The sequence below is a fragment of the Pongo pygmaeus genome, chromosome 14 (genome assembly GCF_028885625.2).
Source record: "Pongo pygmaeus isolate AG05252 chromosome 14, NHGRI_mPonPyg2-v2.0_pri, whole genome shotgun sequence".
Classification (NCBI taxonomy): Eukaryota; Metazoa; Chordata; class Mammalia; order Primates; family Hominidae; genus Pongo; species Pongo pygmaeus.
Window position 1 is genome coordinate 32,041,505 of NC_072387.2, and position 18,362 is coordinate 32,059,866.

General features: G+C 47.1%; 3 protein-coding genes across 6 annotated transcripts in view; 2 read left to right on the top strand and 1 right to left on the bottom strand.

Moving 5' to 3' along the window:
* The window catches only part of LOC129011217 (phosphatidylinositol 3,4,5-trisphosphate 3-phosphatase TPTE2-like), a 716,449-nt gene that overhangs the window by 462,207 nt on the left and 235,880 nt on the right, over positions 1–18,362 (top strand). The window lies entirely within an intron of this gene.
* The window catches only part of LOC134738007 (mitochondrial intermediate peptidase-like), a 163,218-nt gene that overhangs the window by 90,413 nt on the left and 54,443 nt on the right, over positions 1–18,362 (top strand). The gene's annotated exons all lie outside the window — the stretch shown is intronic.
* LOC129011210 (uncharacterized) overlaps positions 8,965–18,362 on the bottom strand; it is a 49,695-nt gene continuing 40,297 nt past the window's right edge. The window contains exons 15-20 of one of the 4 annotated variants that reach the window (XM_063650639.1): positions 15,090–15,150; positions 14,947–14,982; positions 14,810–14,871; positions 14,598–14,692; positions 13,361–13,431; positions 8,965–11,591 (exon numbers count right to left, since the gene is read on the bottom strand). In XM_063650639.1, coding sequence (XP_063506709.1) covers positions 10,089–11,591; positions 13,361–13,431; positions 14,598–14,692; positions 14,810–14,871; positions 14,947–14,982; positions 15,090–15,150 — 1,828 coding nt within the window. In that variant the 3' untranslated portion in view covers positions 8,965–10,088. Of the gene's footprint in view, positions 11,592–13,360; positions 13,435–14,597; positions 14,693–14,809; positions 14,983–15,089; positions 15,151–18,362 lie in introns of all 4 variants that reach the window. The other 3 variants (XM_063650638.1, XM_063650637.1, XM_063650636.1) reach the window with 3 other exon arrangements.

Below are 18,362 nucleotides of genomic sequence, written 5' to 3' on the forward strand. Positions count from 1 at the left end.
CTGCCTGCTCGAGGTGCTCTGCACGCTGTGTCCTGCTGAATTAGACATGGGCTGGTCTCATGGACAAGCACTCTTCATTTTGTGGGAGGACAAATACAGACTGAAATATGGGCTTTATCTCAGGGTCTTCCAACATGAAACATACTGGGAGATTTCCTTAAACTTCTGCAGTGAGGGCAGTGCGGGCAGCCTCTGAGCTGCTATTCCTTTGCCATGGAATGGCTCCGTGGGTGAGCAGGTTAGGAGGAGGTAGGCCTCCACACTCACTCTCTCCCTGACTTCTGGGATCCATGTGTGGGAGTCTGGCCCTTCTTGCTGAGTGTTTTTTGATGAGTAATGACTACCTCTGTTTCACTAGCATTTGGGAAGGCCCATGTGAATGGTAACAGAAACCCTTCGATTGATGTAAATCTTCAGTGTTTTTATTGTGAACCAACTGAGGAACAGGAGTATCCTTGAGTCTCTGAGTAGGAACTGGTGGGTGGTTCTTATAAGAAAGAGATGAATCTGAACTATAAGGAAGCTTATAATAGAGTTATTTTCTATTACTTTTTCCTCATCTAGTTTTCTTTTGACATTTTAGACCATTAGGACACCTTGACCAAGCTCTAGGGGAAAGCGGGGAGAGAGGAAAAAGAAAATAATAAAGCCTCTTGATACAGACTATGTTTGAAGTTTCTTTCCTCAAACATGTGAACTTGTGCAGGCAATACAGCAAGGGAGACACAGGAATGATAAAGAAGGATAAGATGTGAAAGATACAGTCTAACTGCTAATATTGTTTCGTGTATGTACCTTTTAATAAGAGTAAAGCTTCCCGGCTAAATTGGGTTGGGGCTCTTGATGGTGGAATCTCAGATATCAGCTAGTACAAGAGAAAGTGGAGCCAGGGGTGGGTGGGCTGGGAATGGCATTCAACCAGGCTGGGGACTTGCTGGAAAGGCAAATTCTCAGGCTGTATTCCAGGACTACTCGGGATTGGTCCCAGTGCTGTTTTAACCAACCCTCCAGGTGATTCTGAGCACTCGCTAGTTGGAGAACCACTGGGTTAGGGAGCTAAGGTCTCTCAAGTCTGCTTGAGAAGGGCTGCCACAACCACCAGTGAAGGAGATGGGTTGAGTGATTGCCCAGGGGCACTTGGCTGGTACCAGGAAGGGTGTGGATTTGAGTCCAAGCCTTCCAATTCTAAGTCCAGGGACTTTTATACTCTGCCAAATAATACTAGAAACAAACAAAATCTCCTGTCTCCCCCAACCTTTTAAATTTAACATGTGAATTCACTTAACTCCATAAAAACAATAAACTACACTTGGGTCTTTAATATATAAAACAGAACAAACTGTTTAACACTGTGAGAAGATTCAGCTCCCTCACTTGAGCTAATATTGTTAATTTAGTTTTGTTGAGGGAATTAGCCACCTCTTGCTTTGATGGATTCTCTTCTTTCTACCCTACCCTGCCCAGCATGAGGAATAATCTCTAGTCCTGCAGTGGTGTATAGCTCTGTCTGTTCTGTGCTCTTCTGTCTATTCTGGGATGAGACTGGACTTTCTTGTCTTTTGTTCAGGCAGGAGCAATGGCATTGAAAAGTTGAAAGAAAAATAAAGTCAGCAGGGGATAGACTTTTGAGATTCTAGCTTTTGAAGCCAAACAGATTGATCTAAGGAATTCAGTCTTTTTCTGATTCTTTGTATTGTTAACATCATCTTTGCCTGCATGTTGAGTGACTTCTGGCCACCGAGGGGCAGCACTTCAGCCTATGGCCATGTGGGAGGCATTTTCTTCCTTTTGGCTGAAGCTTTGGGTAGGATGGGAGGTAGGGAAGGTGGGGAATGGGTGGCACAACCCTCTGTCTGTAGCATTTAACCCACACAGTGGGCTTGGTGACATCCTAGTGACTTGATGTATTCCACCCCTAGAATCCAACCTTTCGTGTCATTATGGCCAGACATTGTACACTCAGGACATAAATATGCTGCACATAGAAGCTATAGGGAAACAATTGATACTGGGGAGATCCATTCCGTAATAATTGTGACTTGACCAGTTAGAAATATTACCCAGGGACAAGCATTCTTAGAAATGTTTGACTATTAAGGTTCTTAAACCATTAGGAACCACCAGTTTTTCTTAAAGTTCTTTCCCACCAGTATATATTTTAACATATCTTTTAAATTCCCATAGTAAGTGCTAATTCCCTAGTTACCAACTTACTTTAGAATCTAGTTATTCTGCCTGTCTAGGCTCATGTCCATCTAGAGCTGCATGCTTCCATGTGGTAGCCACTAGCCACATGTGGCCATTTAAGTTTGAATTAATTAAAATTAAGTCCAATTTAAAATTCAGTTCTTGGGTCACACTAGCCACATTTCAAGTACTCAGTAGTTCAATGTGGCTAGTGGCTGGACAGTGCAGGTGTGTAATATTCCCATCATTTGAACACACCGCCCTAGAACTCTGAAGACTATATAATGTAGAAATAAATATTTAATATAGGTACTGGTTAGGATAGATTTGATAGGAGCAAAGGACATGAGAAGACACTATAAATTGTAAGAGAGGTATACGTAGTGGGTGGGAATAGATGAAATTTGCCAAATTTATCAAATTTGCTGACCCATTTGAAAGGTGTGGCTTAAAGATGTACTTTTCACTCATGACCAGCTCAGTTGAGTTGGGGAGGTTCTGCCTTTCACCATGGACTCCAAGTTCTTCATTTGGGCTGGGCATGGTGGCTCATGCCTGTAATCCAGCACTTTGGGAGGCCAAGACAGGCAGAGCACTTGAGCCCAGGAGTTCAAGGCCAGCTTAGGCAACATGGTGAAACCTCCTCTTTACAAAAAATACAAACATTAGCCGGGAGTGGTGGCATGCGACTGTAGTGTCAGCTACTTGGGAGGCTGAGGTGGGAGGATAGCTTGAACCTGGGAGGTCAAGGTTGCAGTGAGCTGTGATCACGCTACAGCATTCCAGCCTGGGTGACAAAGTGATACTTCGTCTCGAAAAATAAATAGATAAGTTAAAGTCCTTTTTTGATACTCTGCATCCTGACAGCAGGTTTCTTGAAGCTTGGATAAGATGACAGCCTATAGTCAATGAGGGAAAGACGCCATATTTGCCATGGCATGGTATTGAGGAAGGAGTCAGACAGTCCAGGGAGGATTTATTATGCAAGACCAGAGACCCTGATCTTGTTCCCTGTGAGGCCAAGAGGACATGCCCTTTGTACAAAAACAAGAAACTCACTGGTGAGGGGCCACCAGCATTGTTGGGAATCTCACTAGTGATTGTCTTCCATGGTCTATGGTTCACAGTAGGAAATGCTGCCACAGAACTGACCTCTCTAATATTACTGAAGATGAAGATATTTTGGAGTAGCAGAGGCCAAGTCGCAGCATTTGGCCATCAAAGTGAATATGACCACCACAAAGTGAATATGACTACCATATGGCAGCAAGGCCAAGGTGCCAGCCAGCGTGCTGTACACATAGGGTATTTCTAGAGGAAAGATAGATGAGTACCCACTGTGAATATTTCTTGACTTGTGTAACCAGAAAAAATATTAAAGAGAAGGTAAGCTGAAATCTGATGTCTGCTGCCAAAAAGAAAAATGATAATCCCTCACCTAGCTCCCAGATTTGAGTCAGTTCTCGGGCCCCTGGCCTAGTGATTGAAGGGGAGGCTGGGCCGCCTTGAAAAAGAACCCTGCAGTGCCACAAACCTTCCCCCAAAGGGACCTGTGTAACTTTACCCTAAGAAAATGGAAATATACAGAGTTTTCAGGGTATACAGGGTCTAACCTGACAATGACATCAGCAGAACCTGGAATGCCATGATGACAGCTAGTTAGGATGGGAAATCATGGAGGCAGGTGATAAATGGAGTTCTTGTCAAGGCAGGCTCAGCAGTGATGATGAGGGTGTTAGGGCTCACCCTGTCGTTGCTTCCTCAGTTCCAGTGTGCTTAATTGGAAAGGATAGACTGAGCAGCTGGTAGAGCCCTCACGTTTTGCTTCCTGACCTGTGAAATAAGAACCAGGAAGGAAGAAACAAATGGAAACCCAGAAAGTGCCCATTCCCACCTAAGACAGCAAATCAAAGCAATACCCTATTCCAGTGGAATGGCTGAGATCGATGCCACTCTCAAGAACTTAGCAAATGCAGAGGTGGTCATCCTCATCATATCCCCATTCAGTCTGTCTACATGGTCTCTGCAAAAAACAGGTGGATTTTCATGAATAACAGCAGACTACCGGAACGTTATCTAAGTTGCAGTCCCAATTGTATGTAGCTACCGAATTGGATGTGGTATCTTTACTGGAACAGAGCAGCACAGCCTTTGGTTCCTGGGTTGTGGCTATCCATCTGGCAAACAAGTCATCTTCGAACCTCCTCAGCAAGGATGGTCAAGATCAGTTCTGTCTCATTAAGAAAGGATATGAGTACACATTCACTGTCTTTCCCTAAGGCTATATGTATTCTCTTTCTCTCTGTCACCTTGACATATCATGTTGGTATACTATGTTGTTGACATTATGCTAATTGGACTTGGTGAACAGAAAGTGGCCGGTACTCTGGATGTCATAGTAAAACACATGAAGGTAAAACATAAATCATTTACAGTATCAAAGTCCTGCCATATTGGTGAAGATTTTAGGAGTCCCATGGTTTGCAGCATCCTAAGGTAAACAATTACCCCTATGAAAAGGTATATTTTTTGGTGGGCCACTTTGAATTTTAGGAGGCAGCCAATATTGCACTTGAGATTATTTCTTTGACTCATTTCTTGGGTCATTAAAAGTCTACCAGTTTTGAGTGGAACCCAAAGCAGAAGAAAACTGCAGAAATTCTAGGCTTCAGGACAACGTACTCTGCTGTTGAGGCCATATAATTCAACAGATCCAACAGTGCTCGGGGTATCCATGGTAGAAAAGGATGCTATAGGAAATCTTGGACAAACCCTAATAGATTTGCAGTACAGAATGGGTAGGGTTCTGGAGAAAGGCATGTCTACTGCATTCAAGAGACTATTTATTGTTTAATTACTCACCACTCAAAAAAACAGCTTCTGATGTGATAAGGGGTCAAGAGAGATCAAGCACCTGAAAGTGGTACATCCAGTGATTATATGATACGAGTTTACTGTTACGAGCTGGACATTGTCAGATCCAACAAGGTGATAAGGTATGATGGAAATGGTATATTCAGGACCAGATCTGAGCAAGTCCAGAAGGTATAGGGTGGCCCAGAGCTCCATGTCACCTACCTCTGCTGTCCTGACATGTCTCTCAGCTCACATCGATAAATATGGGGGCAGGAGTGAGGGAACTCTATGATTCACTGATGAAGGAGGAACAACACAGCTTATTCCTGGTTCGTGGATGGATTGGTTTGGATAATCAATGCTGCCTGAGAGTGGATAGCTGTCAACACTACCGCTCAACTCAGTGGTGGCCCTGAAGGACAATGATGAGGAGAAACCCTCCTAGAGGGTAGAGCTGTGAGCAGTACGCTTGTTTGTCCACTTTGTGTGCCAGAAGTGGTATGAGGTAAGGGTATATATGGACTTCCATGTAGTGGCAAATAACTTGGCTGGTCTTGGTCTGGGGTTTAGAAGGGGCGAGTTTAGATGATCAGAGACAAAGTGGTCTGGGAAGAAGCATGTAGATGAATTGTTGGAAGTGGCCGCAAAATGTGCAGATCTTTGTGTCTCACATCATTGCCACTAGAGAAGATTTGGTATAGACAGGACACTCACTAAGCAGGTAGACGGAGGAACCGGCTGACTGGCTGGTAGATGTCAGTCATCTCTGCCCCCAGCCACCCCAATGCTTGTACAATAGATCCTTGAGTGGAGAGTGGCCATAGTGGCAGGGAAGGCCATTATTCAAGGCCTCATCCGTCATCCAGCATGAACTCCTTTTCACCAAGACAGTTGGTAAATTTATTATCTATTTATTACCAAATAAATAAATGTATTAGATCTAACAAATCTATTAGATAGATAAATGTATTAGATACAGGATTTTAGAGCTGACAATGTGAGGTATAATATATAAAAGCTTAGAAAGGCGTAGGGAGACATCTGTCTTTTTCCTTTGCATTGACAGCATGTGCTTGCATCAGCGCTGTGTGTGTGTGTGTGTGTGTGTGTGTGTGTGTGTGTGTGTGTGTGTGGACTGCAGAAAGAAATCACTACATCCAGACTGTGCTATAATATTTTTTCTCTTATTGGTAGGGGCTAAATCAGTCTCCCCTCCCTGTGCAAGAAAGAGATGTTGAAATCTTAACTCTCGGTACCTCAGAACTGACTTCATTAGGAAACAGGATTGTTGCAAATGTATACTTAAATTAAGATGAGGTCATACTGGGTTAGGGTGGGCCCTGGTCTGACATGACTGATGTCCTTACAGAAAGACAGCCACAGGCTGGGCACGGTGGCTCACGCCTGTAATCCCAACACTTTGGGAGGCCAAGGCAAGTGAATCACGAGGTCAGTAGTTTGAGATCAGCCTGGCCAAGATGGTGAAACCCAGTCTCTACTAAAAATACAAAAAAATTAGTTGGGCGTGGTGGCAGGCACTTGTAATCCCAGCTACTCGGGAGGCTGAGGCAAGAGAATCACCTGAACCTGGGAGGCAGAGGTTGCAGTGAGCTGAGATGGCACCACTGCACTCTAGCCAGGGCAACAGAGCAAGACTCTGTCTCAAGGTGCTGGGATTGCAGACGGAGTCTCGCTCACTCAGTGCTCAATGTTGCTCAGGCTGGAGTGCAGTGGCATGATCTCAGCTCGCTACAACCTGCACCTCCCAGCCGCCTGCCTTGGCCTCCTAAAGTGCTAAGATTACAGCCTCTGCCCCGCCGCCACCCAGTCTAGGAAGTGAGGAGCGTCTCTGCCTGGCCGCCCATCGTCTGGGATGTGAGGAGCCCCTCTGCCTGGCTGCCCCATCTGGGAAGTGAGGAGCGCCTCTGCCCAGCCGCCATCCCATATAGGAAGTGAGGAGCGTCTCTGCCCGGCTGCCCATCGTCTGGGATGTGAGGAGCGCCTCTGCCCGGCCGCCCTGTCTGGGAAGTGAGGAGCACCTCTGCCCAGCCGCCCCATCTGGGAGGTGAGGAGCGCCTCTGCCTGGCCACCACCTCATCTGGGAGGAAGTGAGGAGCACCTCTGCCCGGCCGCCCCATCTGGGAAGTGAGGAGCGCCTCTGCCTGGCTGCCACCCCGTCTGGGAGGAAGTGAGGAGCGCCTCTGCCCGGCCACCCCATCTGGGAGGTGAGGAGCGTCTCTGCCCGGCCGCCCCATCTGGGAAGTGAGGAGCGCCTCTGCCTGGCTGCCATCCCGTCTGGGAGGAAGTGAGGAGTGCCTCTGCCCGGCCGCGCCGTCTGGGAAGTGAGGAGCGCCTCTGCCTGGCCGCCCATCATCTGGGAGGTGAGGTGCACCTCTGCCCGGCCGCCCCGTTTGGGAATTGAGGAGCGCCTCTGCCTGGCTGCCACCCTGTCTGGGAGGAAGTGAGGAGCGCCTCTGCCTGGCCGCCCCGTCTGGGAAGTGAGGAGCGCCTCTGCCCAGCCGCCCATCGTCTGGGAGGTGAGGAGCGCCTCTGCCCAGCCACCCCGTCTGGGAAGTGAGGAGCACCTCTGCGCGGCAGCCCCGTCTGGGAGGTGAGGAGCACCTCTGCCTGGCTGCCACCCCATCTGGGAGGAAGTGAGGAGCGCCTCTGCCCAGCCACCCCGTCTGGGAAGTGAGGAGGGCCTCTGCCCGGCCACCCCGTCTGGGAGGTGAGGAGCGCCTCTGCCTGGCTGCCACCCCGTCTGGGAGGAAGTGAGGAGTGCCTCTGCCCAGCCACCCCGTCTGGGAAGTGAGGAGCGCCTCTGCCCGGCCGCCCCATCTGGGAAGTGAGGAGCGCCTCTGCCCGGCCGCCCTGTCTGGGAAGTGAGGAGCACCTCTCTGCCTGGCTGCCACCCCGTCTGGGAGGAAGTGAGGAGCGCCTCTGCCCGGCCGCCCCGTCTGGGAAGTGAGGAGCGTCTCTGCCCGGCCGCCCCGTCTGGGAAGTGAGGAGCGCCTCTGCCTGGCCGCCCTGTCTGGGATGTGAGGAGCGCCTCTACTCAGCCACCCATCGTCTGGGATGTGAGGAGCGCCTCTGCCCGGCTGCCCCGTCTGGGATGTGAGGAGTTCCTCTACCCGGCCACCCATCATCTGGGATATGAGGAGCGCCTCTGCCCGGCCGCCCCGTCTGGGATGTGAGGAGCGCCTCTACGCGGCCACCCATTGTCTGGGATGTGAGGAGCGCCTCTGCCCGGCCTCCCCGTCTGGGAAGTGAGGAGCCCCTCTGCCCGGCCGCCCTGTCTGGGAGGTGAGGAGCGCCTCTGCCCAGCCACCCTATCTGGGAGGTGTACCCAACAGCTCCGAAGAGACAGACAGCGACCATCGGGAGCGGGCCATGAGGACGATGGCGGTTTTGTTGAAAAGAAGGGGGGGAAGTGTGGGGAAAGGAAGGAGAGATCAGATTGTTGCTGTGTCTGTGTAGAAAGAGGTGGGCATAGGAGACTCCATTTTGTTCTGACTAGGAGAAATTCTTCTGCCTTGGGATGCTGTTGATCTATGGCCTTTCCCCCAGCCCCCTGCTCTCTGAAACATGTGCTGTGTCAACTGAGGGTTAAATGGATTAAGGGCGGTGCAAGTTGTGCTCTGTTAAACAGATGCTTGAAGGCAGCATGCTCTTTAAGAGTCATCACCACTCCCTAATCTCAAGTACCCAGGGACACAAACACTGCAGAAGGCCGCAGGGACCTCTGCCTAGGAAAACCAGAGACCTTTGTTCATGTGTTTATCTCCTGACCTTCTCTCCACTATCATCCTCTGACCCTGCCACATCCCCCTCTCCGAGAAACACCCAAGAATCATCAATAAATACTTCATAAAAAAAAAAAATTTTTCTGGAATTCACATTTTAAAAGTAAAAAACCAAACAGGTGAATTTAACTTTTATTTAACTCAATATATCTAAAATACCAAATATCATTTCAATATATAATAAATATAAAATTACTAGACTATTTTACAGTTTTTGGTCTTATGGCTTTGAAACGTGGTGTGTAATTTAAGCTTATAGCACATCTCAATTTGGACTATCGCATTTCAAGGCTCGGTAGTCACCTGTCATTAATGGCTACTGTATTGGGCATTAAAAATCTAAGAACTTGTCTTCTGTAGTTTTCCTACATAGGGAGATAATTTCTGGGCAGTCTGTTGTCAGTATATGGCCCTTTGAAAATGATGCCTAGTTATTGAAACAGAATAAATTGGCCATTGGGCATTTGGTACAAAAAGAAAAAAAAAAAAAGAGCTTACTCTATACAGGCATTGGGAGCTAAGCAGTGAAAAAAATCTAAGCACCTACACTCAAGGAGTTTATAGTCAAAGTGACTGAAATACAAATAAACTAGGAGTTCTAACAGTGAGAAAAGCTTAGGGTTCTGGGAGTGGGGGAGTGATGAAAAAATGCGTATCATATGATAGGTGCACAATCAATACTTAAATGAATTTATGTGTTGTAAAAATGATCAATAAATTGAATCAACACACCAGGCCCCTTCCTGCCACAGAATAAAACAAAAAACAAAAAAACACAAAACAAAACAAAAAACAGTCAAAACAGTCAGGAGGTTTCTTGAGTCTCCTGATATCATCAGCTCGATGAAATGGTACAGGTCTCAGGTGACACTGGACGGGAGGTGTTTGTGGTCTCAGAAAATCATCAACTGCAGAAGGTGGAAGGGGTACCAGAAGACACTCGGGAGGTATCTTGAGGCTGAGAGAATCATCAACTGGAGAAGGTGGAAGTGGTACGAAAAAACAGTTGGGAGGTTCCTTGGGTCTCCTAAAATCATCAGCTCGAGGAAATGCTACAGGTCCCAGGCGACGCTCGATGGGAGGTGCCTGTGGTGTGAGAAAATCATCAACTGGAGAAGGTGGAAGGGGTACCAGAAGACACTCGGGAGGTGTTTTCAGGCTCAGAGAATCATCAACTGGAGAAGGTGGAAGGGGTGCGGAAAGACACTCGGGAGGTTCCTTGGGTCTCCTAAAATCATCAGCTCAAGGAAATGCTACAGGTCCCAGGCAACGACGCTTGATGGGCGGTGCCTGTGGTGTGAGAAAATCATCAACTGGAGGTGGAAGGGGTACCAGAAGACACTCGGGAGGTGTCTTCAGGCTCAGAGAATCATCAACTGGAGAAGGTGGAAGGCGTGCAAAAAAACAGTCAGGAGGTTCCTTGAGTCTCCTAAAATCATCAGCTCGAGGAAATGCTACAGGTCCCAGGCGATGACGCTTGATGGGAGGTGCCTGTGGTGTGAGAAAATCATCAACTGGAGAAGGTGGAAGGGGTACCAGAAGACACTCGGGAGGTGTTTTCAGGCTCAGAGAATCATCAACTGGAGAAGGTGGAAGGCGTGCAAAACAACAGTCAGGAGGTTCCTTGGGTCTCCTAAAATCATCAGCTCGAGGAAATGCTACAGGTCCCAGGCGACGACGCTTGATGGGAGGTGCCTGTGGTGTGAGAAAATCATTAACTGGAGAAGGTGGAAGGGGTACCAGAAGACACTCGGGAGGTGTCTTCAGGCTCAGAGAATCATCAACTGGAGAAGGTGGAAGGCGTGCAAAAAAACAGTCAGGAGGTTCCTTGGGTCTCCTAAAATCATCAGCTCGAGGAAATGCTACAGGTCCCAGGCGATGACGCTTGATGGGAGGTGCCTGTGGTGTGAGAAAATCATCAACTGGAGAAGGTGGAAGGGGTACCAGAAGACACTCGGGAGGTGTCTTCAGGCTCAGAGAATCGTCAACTGGAGAAGGTGGAAGGCGTGCAAAAAAACAGTCAAGAGGTTCCTTGGGTCTCCTAAAATCATCAGCTCGAGGAAATGCTACAGGTCCCAGGCGACGATGCTTGATGGGAGGTGCCTGTGGTGTGAGAAAATCATCAACTGGAGGTGGAAGGGGTACCAGAAGACACTCGGGAGGTGTCTTGAGGCTCAGAGAATCATCAACTGGAGAAGGTGGAAGTGGTATGAAAAAACAGTCGGGAGGTTCCTTGGTTCTCCTAAAATCATCAGCTCGAGGAAATGCTACAGGTCCCAGGCAACGACGCTTGATGGGAGGTGCCTGTGGTGTGAGAAAATCATCAACTGGAGAAGGTGGAAGGGGTACCAGAAGACACTCGGGAGGTGTCTTGAGGCTCAGAGAATCATCAACTGGAGAAGGGGAAATTGGTATGAAAAGACCTTCGGGAGGTGTCTTGAGTCTCGGAAAATCATCAGCTCGAGGAAGTGGATCAGGTCCCAGGGCACACTCGTGTTGAGGTGTCTCTCTTCTCAGAAAATCATCAGTTGTAGAATGTGGTTGAGGTCCTAGTGGACACTGTAGTCGAGAAAGAGTCAGCGGTCTCAGACATCGTTTAACTGATGGACGTGGTTGACCTCTCAGATCACACTGCATAGGAGGAGGTGGCTTGCGGCCCATCCTTTTTCTTAAAGTTTCAGCCGGGAGGTAGGGCCAGTAGGGCAATCCTGAGGAATGATGGTGCTCCACTGCCACCATCCTGACCTGTAGGGCCAAAGGAGGAAATGTTTTCACACATATTCATTTGATGGACAAAATTACCGCCACCAACACAGGCTGCACCTTCTGTTGCTTGTGATAGATTTTTGCACCTTTCCACCCTCCAGGTTTCAAAATAGCAGTATCAGTGTCATAATATCACCCTTCCACTGCGTACTGCCCACAGCTGGGGAGTAAAGAAAAGTCATTGGGACACACTGTTGTCTCCACATGCCACTGTGTCTGTTTGCAAATGTAGGCAGGCTGGGGTCCTGCCCCAGGGAAGACAGAGTCATGACAGATTCATAACAGATTAACAAAGAAGCATGTTTGAGACACAGGAGTGTCTATGTCTATCCTCATTCCTCCCTCACAGCCATCACCAGAGCATGTTTCTTGCACCAGGTCAACAGAGAGTAAGAGAGGCATGAAAAGCCCATTGTCCACACATGTTGCAGCTTCTTTTTGGAGAATGTTTTCCAGGCCTTTTATGTTCTGTCTCTGATTCTCAGAACTCTGCAAGGTCAGTGTGACCACCCTGCTCCAAATCTAAGAAAACAGAGGTTTCCAGAGGAAGGAGAAATTGTGCCCAGGGTCACACAGCTTGCAAGAGGCAGAGTGGAAGTAGATTCCAGCTCTGCCTGCGGGACCCTCTCATTTCCCCTCTGTTTCCCTTCTTGACAAAGGATCTTCTTCACTCTGGAGGTGCCACCCATGAGAACAAAGAGCTCTGGAGAGATGTGGATTCCTGAAGAGCTTCAGGGGAACTGGGAGAGGGATTTCTGACAGAACAATCTTACCTCAAGAAGTCAGTTAGACATGGCTGTAATATTTCTTTTCACTCCCAGGTAATACCAAATTGTAAGTGCACTAGGACATAAAGAATACTTTTGTCCATGGAAAAATGAGGTGAGAATTCTAAACAAAGCAAGTTTTAAAACTGTGTTTCACTTCCAGTGTACAAGTCCCATCATGTGTAATCATAGGACTCGGCAGCTTTTCAAGGTACAGAGGCCACAGAAGAACCAGCTTAGCTGAGCATCATTTAAGGCCTTCATTTGGAATTGTCCCTGTAGGTAATAAGTTACATTCGCTCTTCACTAATTTACAGTCAGGGCCTATTTGCTATTACAAATATGGAACCTCTGACACTTAGAATATTAGATCAGGGGCCCCATTGGGTGGGTATGAAGGTGTTTTTGCACAACACGGTTACCAACAGGGATGGGACTGTGATGAACTATGGAATTGGCCTTGTCAAAGAGCATTCAAAATTGCACAAAGCACAAATTAATGTTAGATTAATGCGTTTTCACTATTTTCACTTCTGGGAATACAGCAGATATTTCAAACGTTAATCACCTACATTATAGCAGAATGCAAACAAAATCACAGCAAAAGAAAATCCCACATATTTCGGAAATGAGACCCCACAACATCTTGGGTAAGGTGGATCAGTCAGAGTTCACCGCGCCATGAGACCTACAGTACTGGAGGTCAGTGGTGCCTCCTCGTGTTATTTCTGGAAACAGAACAGTAAAAGCCCTTCAGCCCTCGGTCCCTGAGCTTTTATGGATTCTGGAGGTGCCACCAACGATGATCAGCTGGGAATGGAGAAGCCTGAAAGCTCATGGAGAAGATTTTGCTTCTCAAGAAGTCGAGACAGAAAAGACACCACAGAACCCACAGAGCAGAGGCCAGGCCAGGAGAGGGCGTTGTCGGAAAAGACCAAAGTGTCCTGATATAAGAAGAGTGAAAACGTCCCCAGCATTTACCTTTGTCTTCTCTGTGTTTTCAGCTGGGACGCCGTTGCTGTTCCTCATGGGAACCGAATGAGGTCCTGAATCTGCTAAGGGCCAGAGAAGGGAATGGGGCTAAATCTGGCTTGCATGTTCTGTGCAGAATAAGAAACCCTCCACACCCTCCGCTGCCATCTCACTCTCTGCCACACAGGTCCCTTACCAGAGGCACAGGGTTTATTGACCACATGCCTCAGAGGACTCTGGAGCCCTCTGGAGCCTCATCCTTGAGGAAGATACCACAGAGCCCTGGTCCAGGGGTATTCTTAACTCTCAACAGGCTGTGAACAGGTCGGGCTCTAACCAGCTGGAAATGAGCTCTAAATCAGTACATATCAGAGGAAATCACTCATCATGTGAGCACAGACTCAAAATTAAAATAGGAACAGCCATGGTTGGAAGAATATCAATAAACCCTGGACAGGAACAGCACTGCTCCTCTTCTTCAAGCCATAGGGACACTTAAAATTCTGTGGATTCATAGTTAATCTAACTTTCATACCTGGCCAGGTATTATCAATACTTATGAACAGAAATGGACATAAAGAGATGAACAGTCATGAGAAAAGGTTAGAGCTACAGAAATTAACTGGAAAGTTTTAGGGTTACACTTCAAATGTTAGAGGAGTAGGATTACATAGAAATTTAACTTACTAATGGAGTTATATAGTTGACAATAAACAACTTAAACAAAAAGAATGAAGGAAGTTCCAAAATGTAAATAAATGCTTCTTTTCTTAAAGCAGATCTCAAGCTACAATATTGATCCATGAAGACACGGCCAGAAAACCTCTGCTCTCATCAGGACATGTGGCTCCCATTCTAAAGTGCTATTGTTGTTTTCTCAAGTGAAAGAAAAATAAATCCTTCACACTGAGTCAAGGTGGAAACGGGAGCTGGCCCATCTGCCTTCTAGGCTCATCTCCTCAATTAAAAGTAACCAAGACATCAGGTTGGGGCAACGTCCACAGTCAGTGGAGCGGCCTGAGCTCCACCATTCACAGGGGACTAGCCAAGAGCCATTCAGCTCGGGCACCTGAGAAAAATAGGGTCCTGCCACCCAGCGAGACAACTGTTCTCTTTATAAGTGCTTGGAATTGTTTCCAGGAAACATAACAATCACCCCACCCGAGCCCTCATCCCCAAAAGGAGAAGCAAGGTGTGTGAATTGTGCAGCAGAAATTAAGCGGCTGCCTTCACAGCAAGCTCCTACCCATCGAGAAAGGGTTCTCTAGGCCCGGTCGTCCCTGGACTGGCTCCTGACTCATGTGTCTCTCTGGCACTCTCTGCTTTTGCCTCATTTGACACCTAGAAGACAGAGAAAGAATTGACTTGAAGAATTAAAACACCAAGTTCTTTACTAGATGCTCAAAGCTTTATCTCAAAACAAAAACATCCTTTAAAATGTCCATCACAATGACCTACCTGTGCTGCTTGTAGGCAGCCTTCCTCTCTGCCTTCCCCCTTTGCAAGGCTTGAGCACAGAGCTGTGGGGAGAAAAATACATCCATGTCCTGACCTGGCAGACTATGTCCAAAAGCAAGGAAAACAAACAAACTTACTGAGTTGGCAAGAGGCTTTCTTGCAGAAGGGGTGATCTGAAAAAGCCAACACATGAGAAATTGAATGTTGAGAGTCTAAGGGCCATGGCATCATCTGCATCAGCACTGAACTATCGCGCAACTGCGGGGAGGAAGCTCCTTACTTTGCATCTGTAGTAGTCCTGTGCCCGCCGCCGCAACTCTTGCATGCGTTGAAACAGTTTCCTATGGATTACAATCACTTTCATCAGATAAAGCACCACTTTCAGGATGATTTTAAATAATCTGCCATGTTTCTGTTATCCTCACAACTGTACCCTTACACAATCTATCTATACCTAGAAAACGTATTTCAGATGGCTATAAGAGTACAGTCTGAGACGGTCGCGGTGGCTGACGCCTGTAATCCCAGCACTCTGGGAGGCCGAGGCGGGTGGATCATGAGGTCAGGAGATTGAGAACATTGTGGCTAATACAGTGAAACCCCATCTCTACTAAAAATACAAAAAATTAGCCGGGCATGGTGGCAGGCACCTGTAATCCCAGCTACTCGGGAGGCTGAGGCAGGGGAATCACTTGAACCTGGGAGGCGGAGGTTACAGTGAGCCAAGATCACGTCATTGCACTCCAGGCTGGGTGACAGAGCGAGACTCCACCTCAGAAAAAATAACAAAAACAAAAACAAAAACAGTACAGTCTGATCCAAACTGTTGCTGTATTGATTCCTCCTCTTTTGCTTACTGCCTGCTGACTTCTGAGTTGACAATTTCCTTCCCCATTCTCAGTATATCCCTAATTCATCCTTCATTGAGCATCTTTTATCATAAAGCTCTATTCTCTTTGTATTAATATCCTTGCCGTGTTTCACAGGGCAGAAACAGCTGGGCTTATAAACAGGCATAGTCCTTTTGAAGGATGTGGTTGATCCTACAACAACACACTTTCCTAAGGATGACAACAACTCACTCCACCCCTAGAATGGCTGGTAACCGAGTTTCCACACAGTCTAGCTGGCAATGGGGTCAGGAGACGTTTTGCTACTTCACATCTTTTGGTCACTGGTAAATCTTAAGGTACTTTGTTTTCTGTTTTGTCAACTCTGTCTCTCTCTCTCTGGATATGTCCTCTGACCATTTGTTTCTATTTCTGCATTTACTGGGTCTAAACATTGTACAAAGGTTAAAAACAACATTCCAATGGGGGTTTCCCAAGAGGGGGGGTTTCCCAAGAGGGTGGGGTTCAGTTTCTGAACTCAAGGTAGGTATGTATTTCTTTCATATCCAATTTCCCATTCTCCTCTGCCTCTGATAGCTGCCTCTCGTTTTCTGCTTGCTCACATTCTTTCATGTTTTGTTTCCTGAGATTAGAAGGGAGGGAAATGCACACACAAGATCCACCAGCCCATGTGGGATTCCCTCTGCCCTTCTGGCATCCGAAGGCTGTGATTCAAAGATCCCCCCTGCAACCTTCCCATAAATGAACCAACTGATTCTCATAATCAAAGGGAGAATTGACACCTCCCATTGAGGGACAAAGAAAAATCACACTCTGGCCTGCTGGCAAGTCACCTGTCATTTCCAGCTCATCTTCATAGTTTTATAGTTAGTCCTATTCTTTAGTAAATAAAGACTATTAAAAGCTTCTGTGAGGTGCACTATGTGTGTCTCTGGGGTCAGTCTTGTGCTTGACACAGTGAAACCTCATTTTAGTTTAGTGTGAAAAACCAGACCTCACCAACTCATCACAACTAACTCCATCAGAAGCAGAGGATTGCTCCTCATCTGACTCCTCCTGTGGGAGACTTGATTCTCAGTCAGAGGCTGATGCCGGAACTGAGACCATCAGCCATAGAGAGATCCTTCCAGAATATGGTGTCATTAACCCTGCAGTTCACTACTGCACTTTGCCATGATTCAGGACTGGAACTCTTGTCGTCGTCTTTAAAGATCCTGGTTGAGAGAAAAGGCAATCTGAATGCTGGGCGCATCTATTGAATTAGAAATGATCGGAATGGTTCCTAAGTCAGAGTGTTATGTCCTGAAAATAGATGACAACTGCAAACCATCCACCCTGGTGTTGACTGACTTTTAACAAGGTTCAGTTCACAGAGAGTGAGGGCAGAAAAAGGAAATGGCCTAAAAAGTTAAGTTTGCTGTGTTGCCCTCACACCACTTGATTCATGGTCCTGATCCTAAGGACCTCACCTGATACTTGGTTTTATAGGAAGGATGTGTAAAATTCCCAGAACGCTAGGAATCAGGGACAAAAACACTTCAAAGAGAAAGTTAATGAACTTGTTTCTGACCACAGGGCATCCTTCAGCACATGCTGTCTGGAGTGGCCTCAAACAAGGAGTGTGTGGTGAGGTGCTGAGAATGCAATGGGAGCAGGGTCCTGTCCCCACACTAAATGAGCTCACAGATTAATGCAAATGAGAAGCCAGTGAGGACCTCACTACTCCTGCTGTGCACTTGGGAACTACAAACACAAAACCTAACTCTGGAGGGAAGCTAAGGAAGCATTCTAATCTTGAGTTGGCATAAGTGCATCTGAAACTTCTGATCTCCGATGAGAACAATGGGGGACACCAAACAGAATATAAAACCCATGATTGAATACATCAAATTGCTAACATGGCAGTAAACAGACATGAGGTCAAGATGGAGAAGAAGGAAACCCAGGACGAAAGACATCCTCGCATTTGGAACCCATTTCCCTGAGTTTCATTGCTGAATTCCAGAAGGGACTACTGAGATGCAAAGAAGCAGAGCAGCTTTTGCACACATGCATGTGATTAGATGAAAAACAAGTGGATTGAGGGTCTGCCAATGAAAGCGACCCGTACTGAAGTCCACTGGCTCTGGTTGAGACCCAGAAGAGTCACACATCAGAACAGAGATGGATAGGAAATACCTGGCCTTTGTAGGGACTGAGCCTGCACTGACGACCTCAATTGCAGCCTGTATGGAGGACCCCTGACCATCCCCCAGAAGTAGACTCCCATCTCTTCTGCAGCAAGATAACATGCTACTAGGTCTCAATTCATTGCTAAATATTTTTTAACAAGTATCTCACATTTAACAAAAAAAAGATCAGTCATATGGCAGCAAAATACAATGTAATATGACCAAAACGTGAAAGACTGTGAAAATGAATCTGGAGGTGACCCAAGCATTGAATTCAACAATCCAGGCTGGGTGCGGTGGTTCACGCTGGGAGGCTGAGGCAGGCGGATCACCTGAGGTCCGGAGTTCAAGACTAGCCTGGCCAACATGGTGAACCCCTGTCTCTACTAAAAATACAAAAATTGGGCTGGGCACAGTGGCTCACGCCTGTAATCCCAGCACATTGGGAGGCAGAGGTGTGTGGATCATGACGTCAGGAGTTCTAGACAAGCCTGGCCAATATGGTGAAACCCCGCCTCTACTAAAAATACA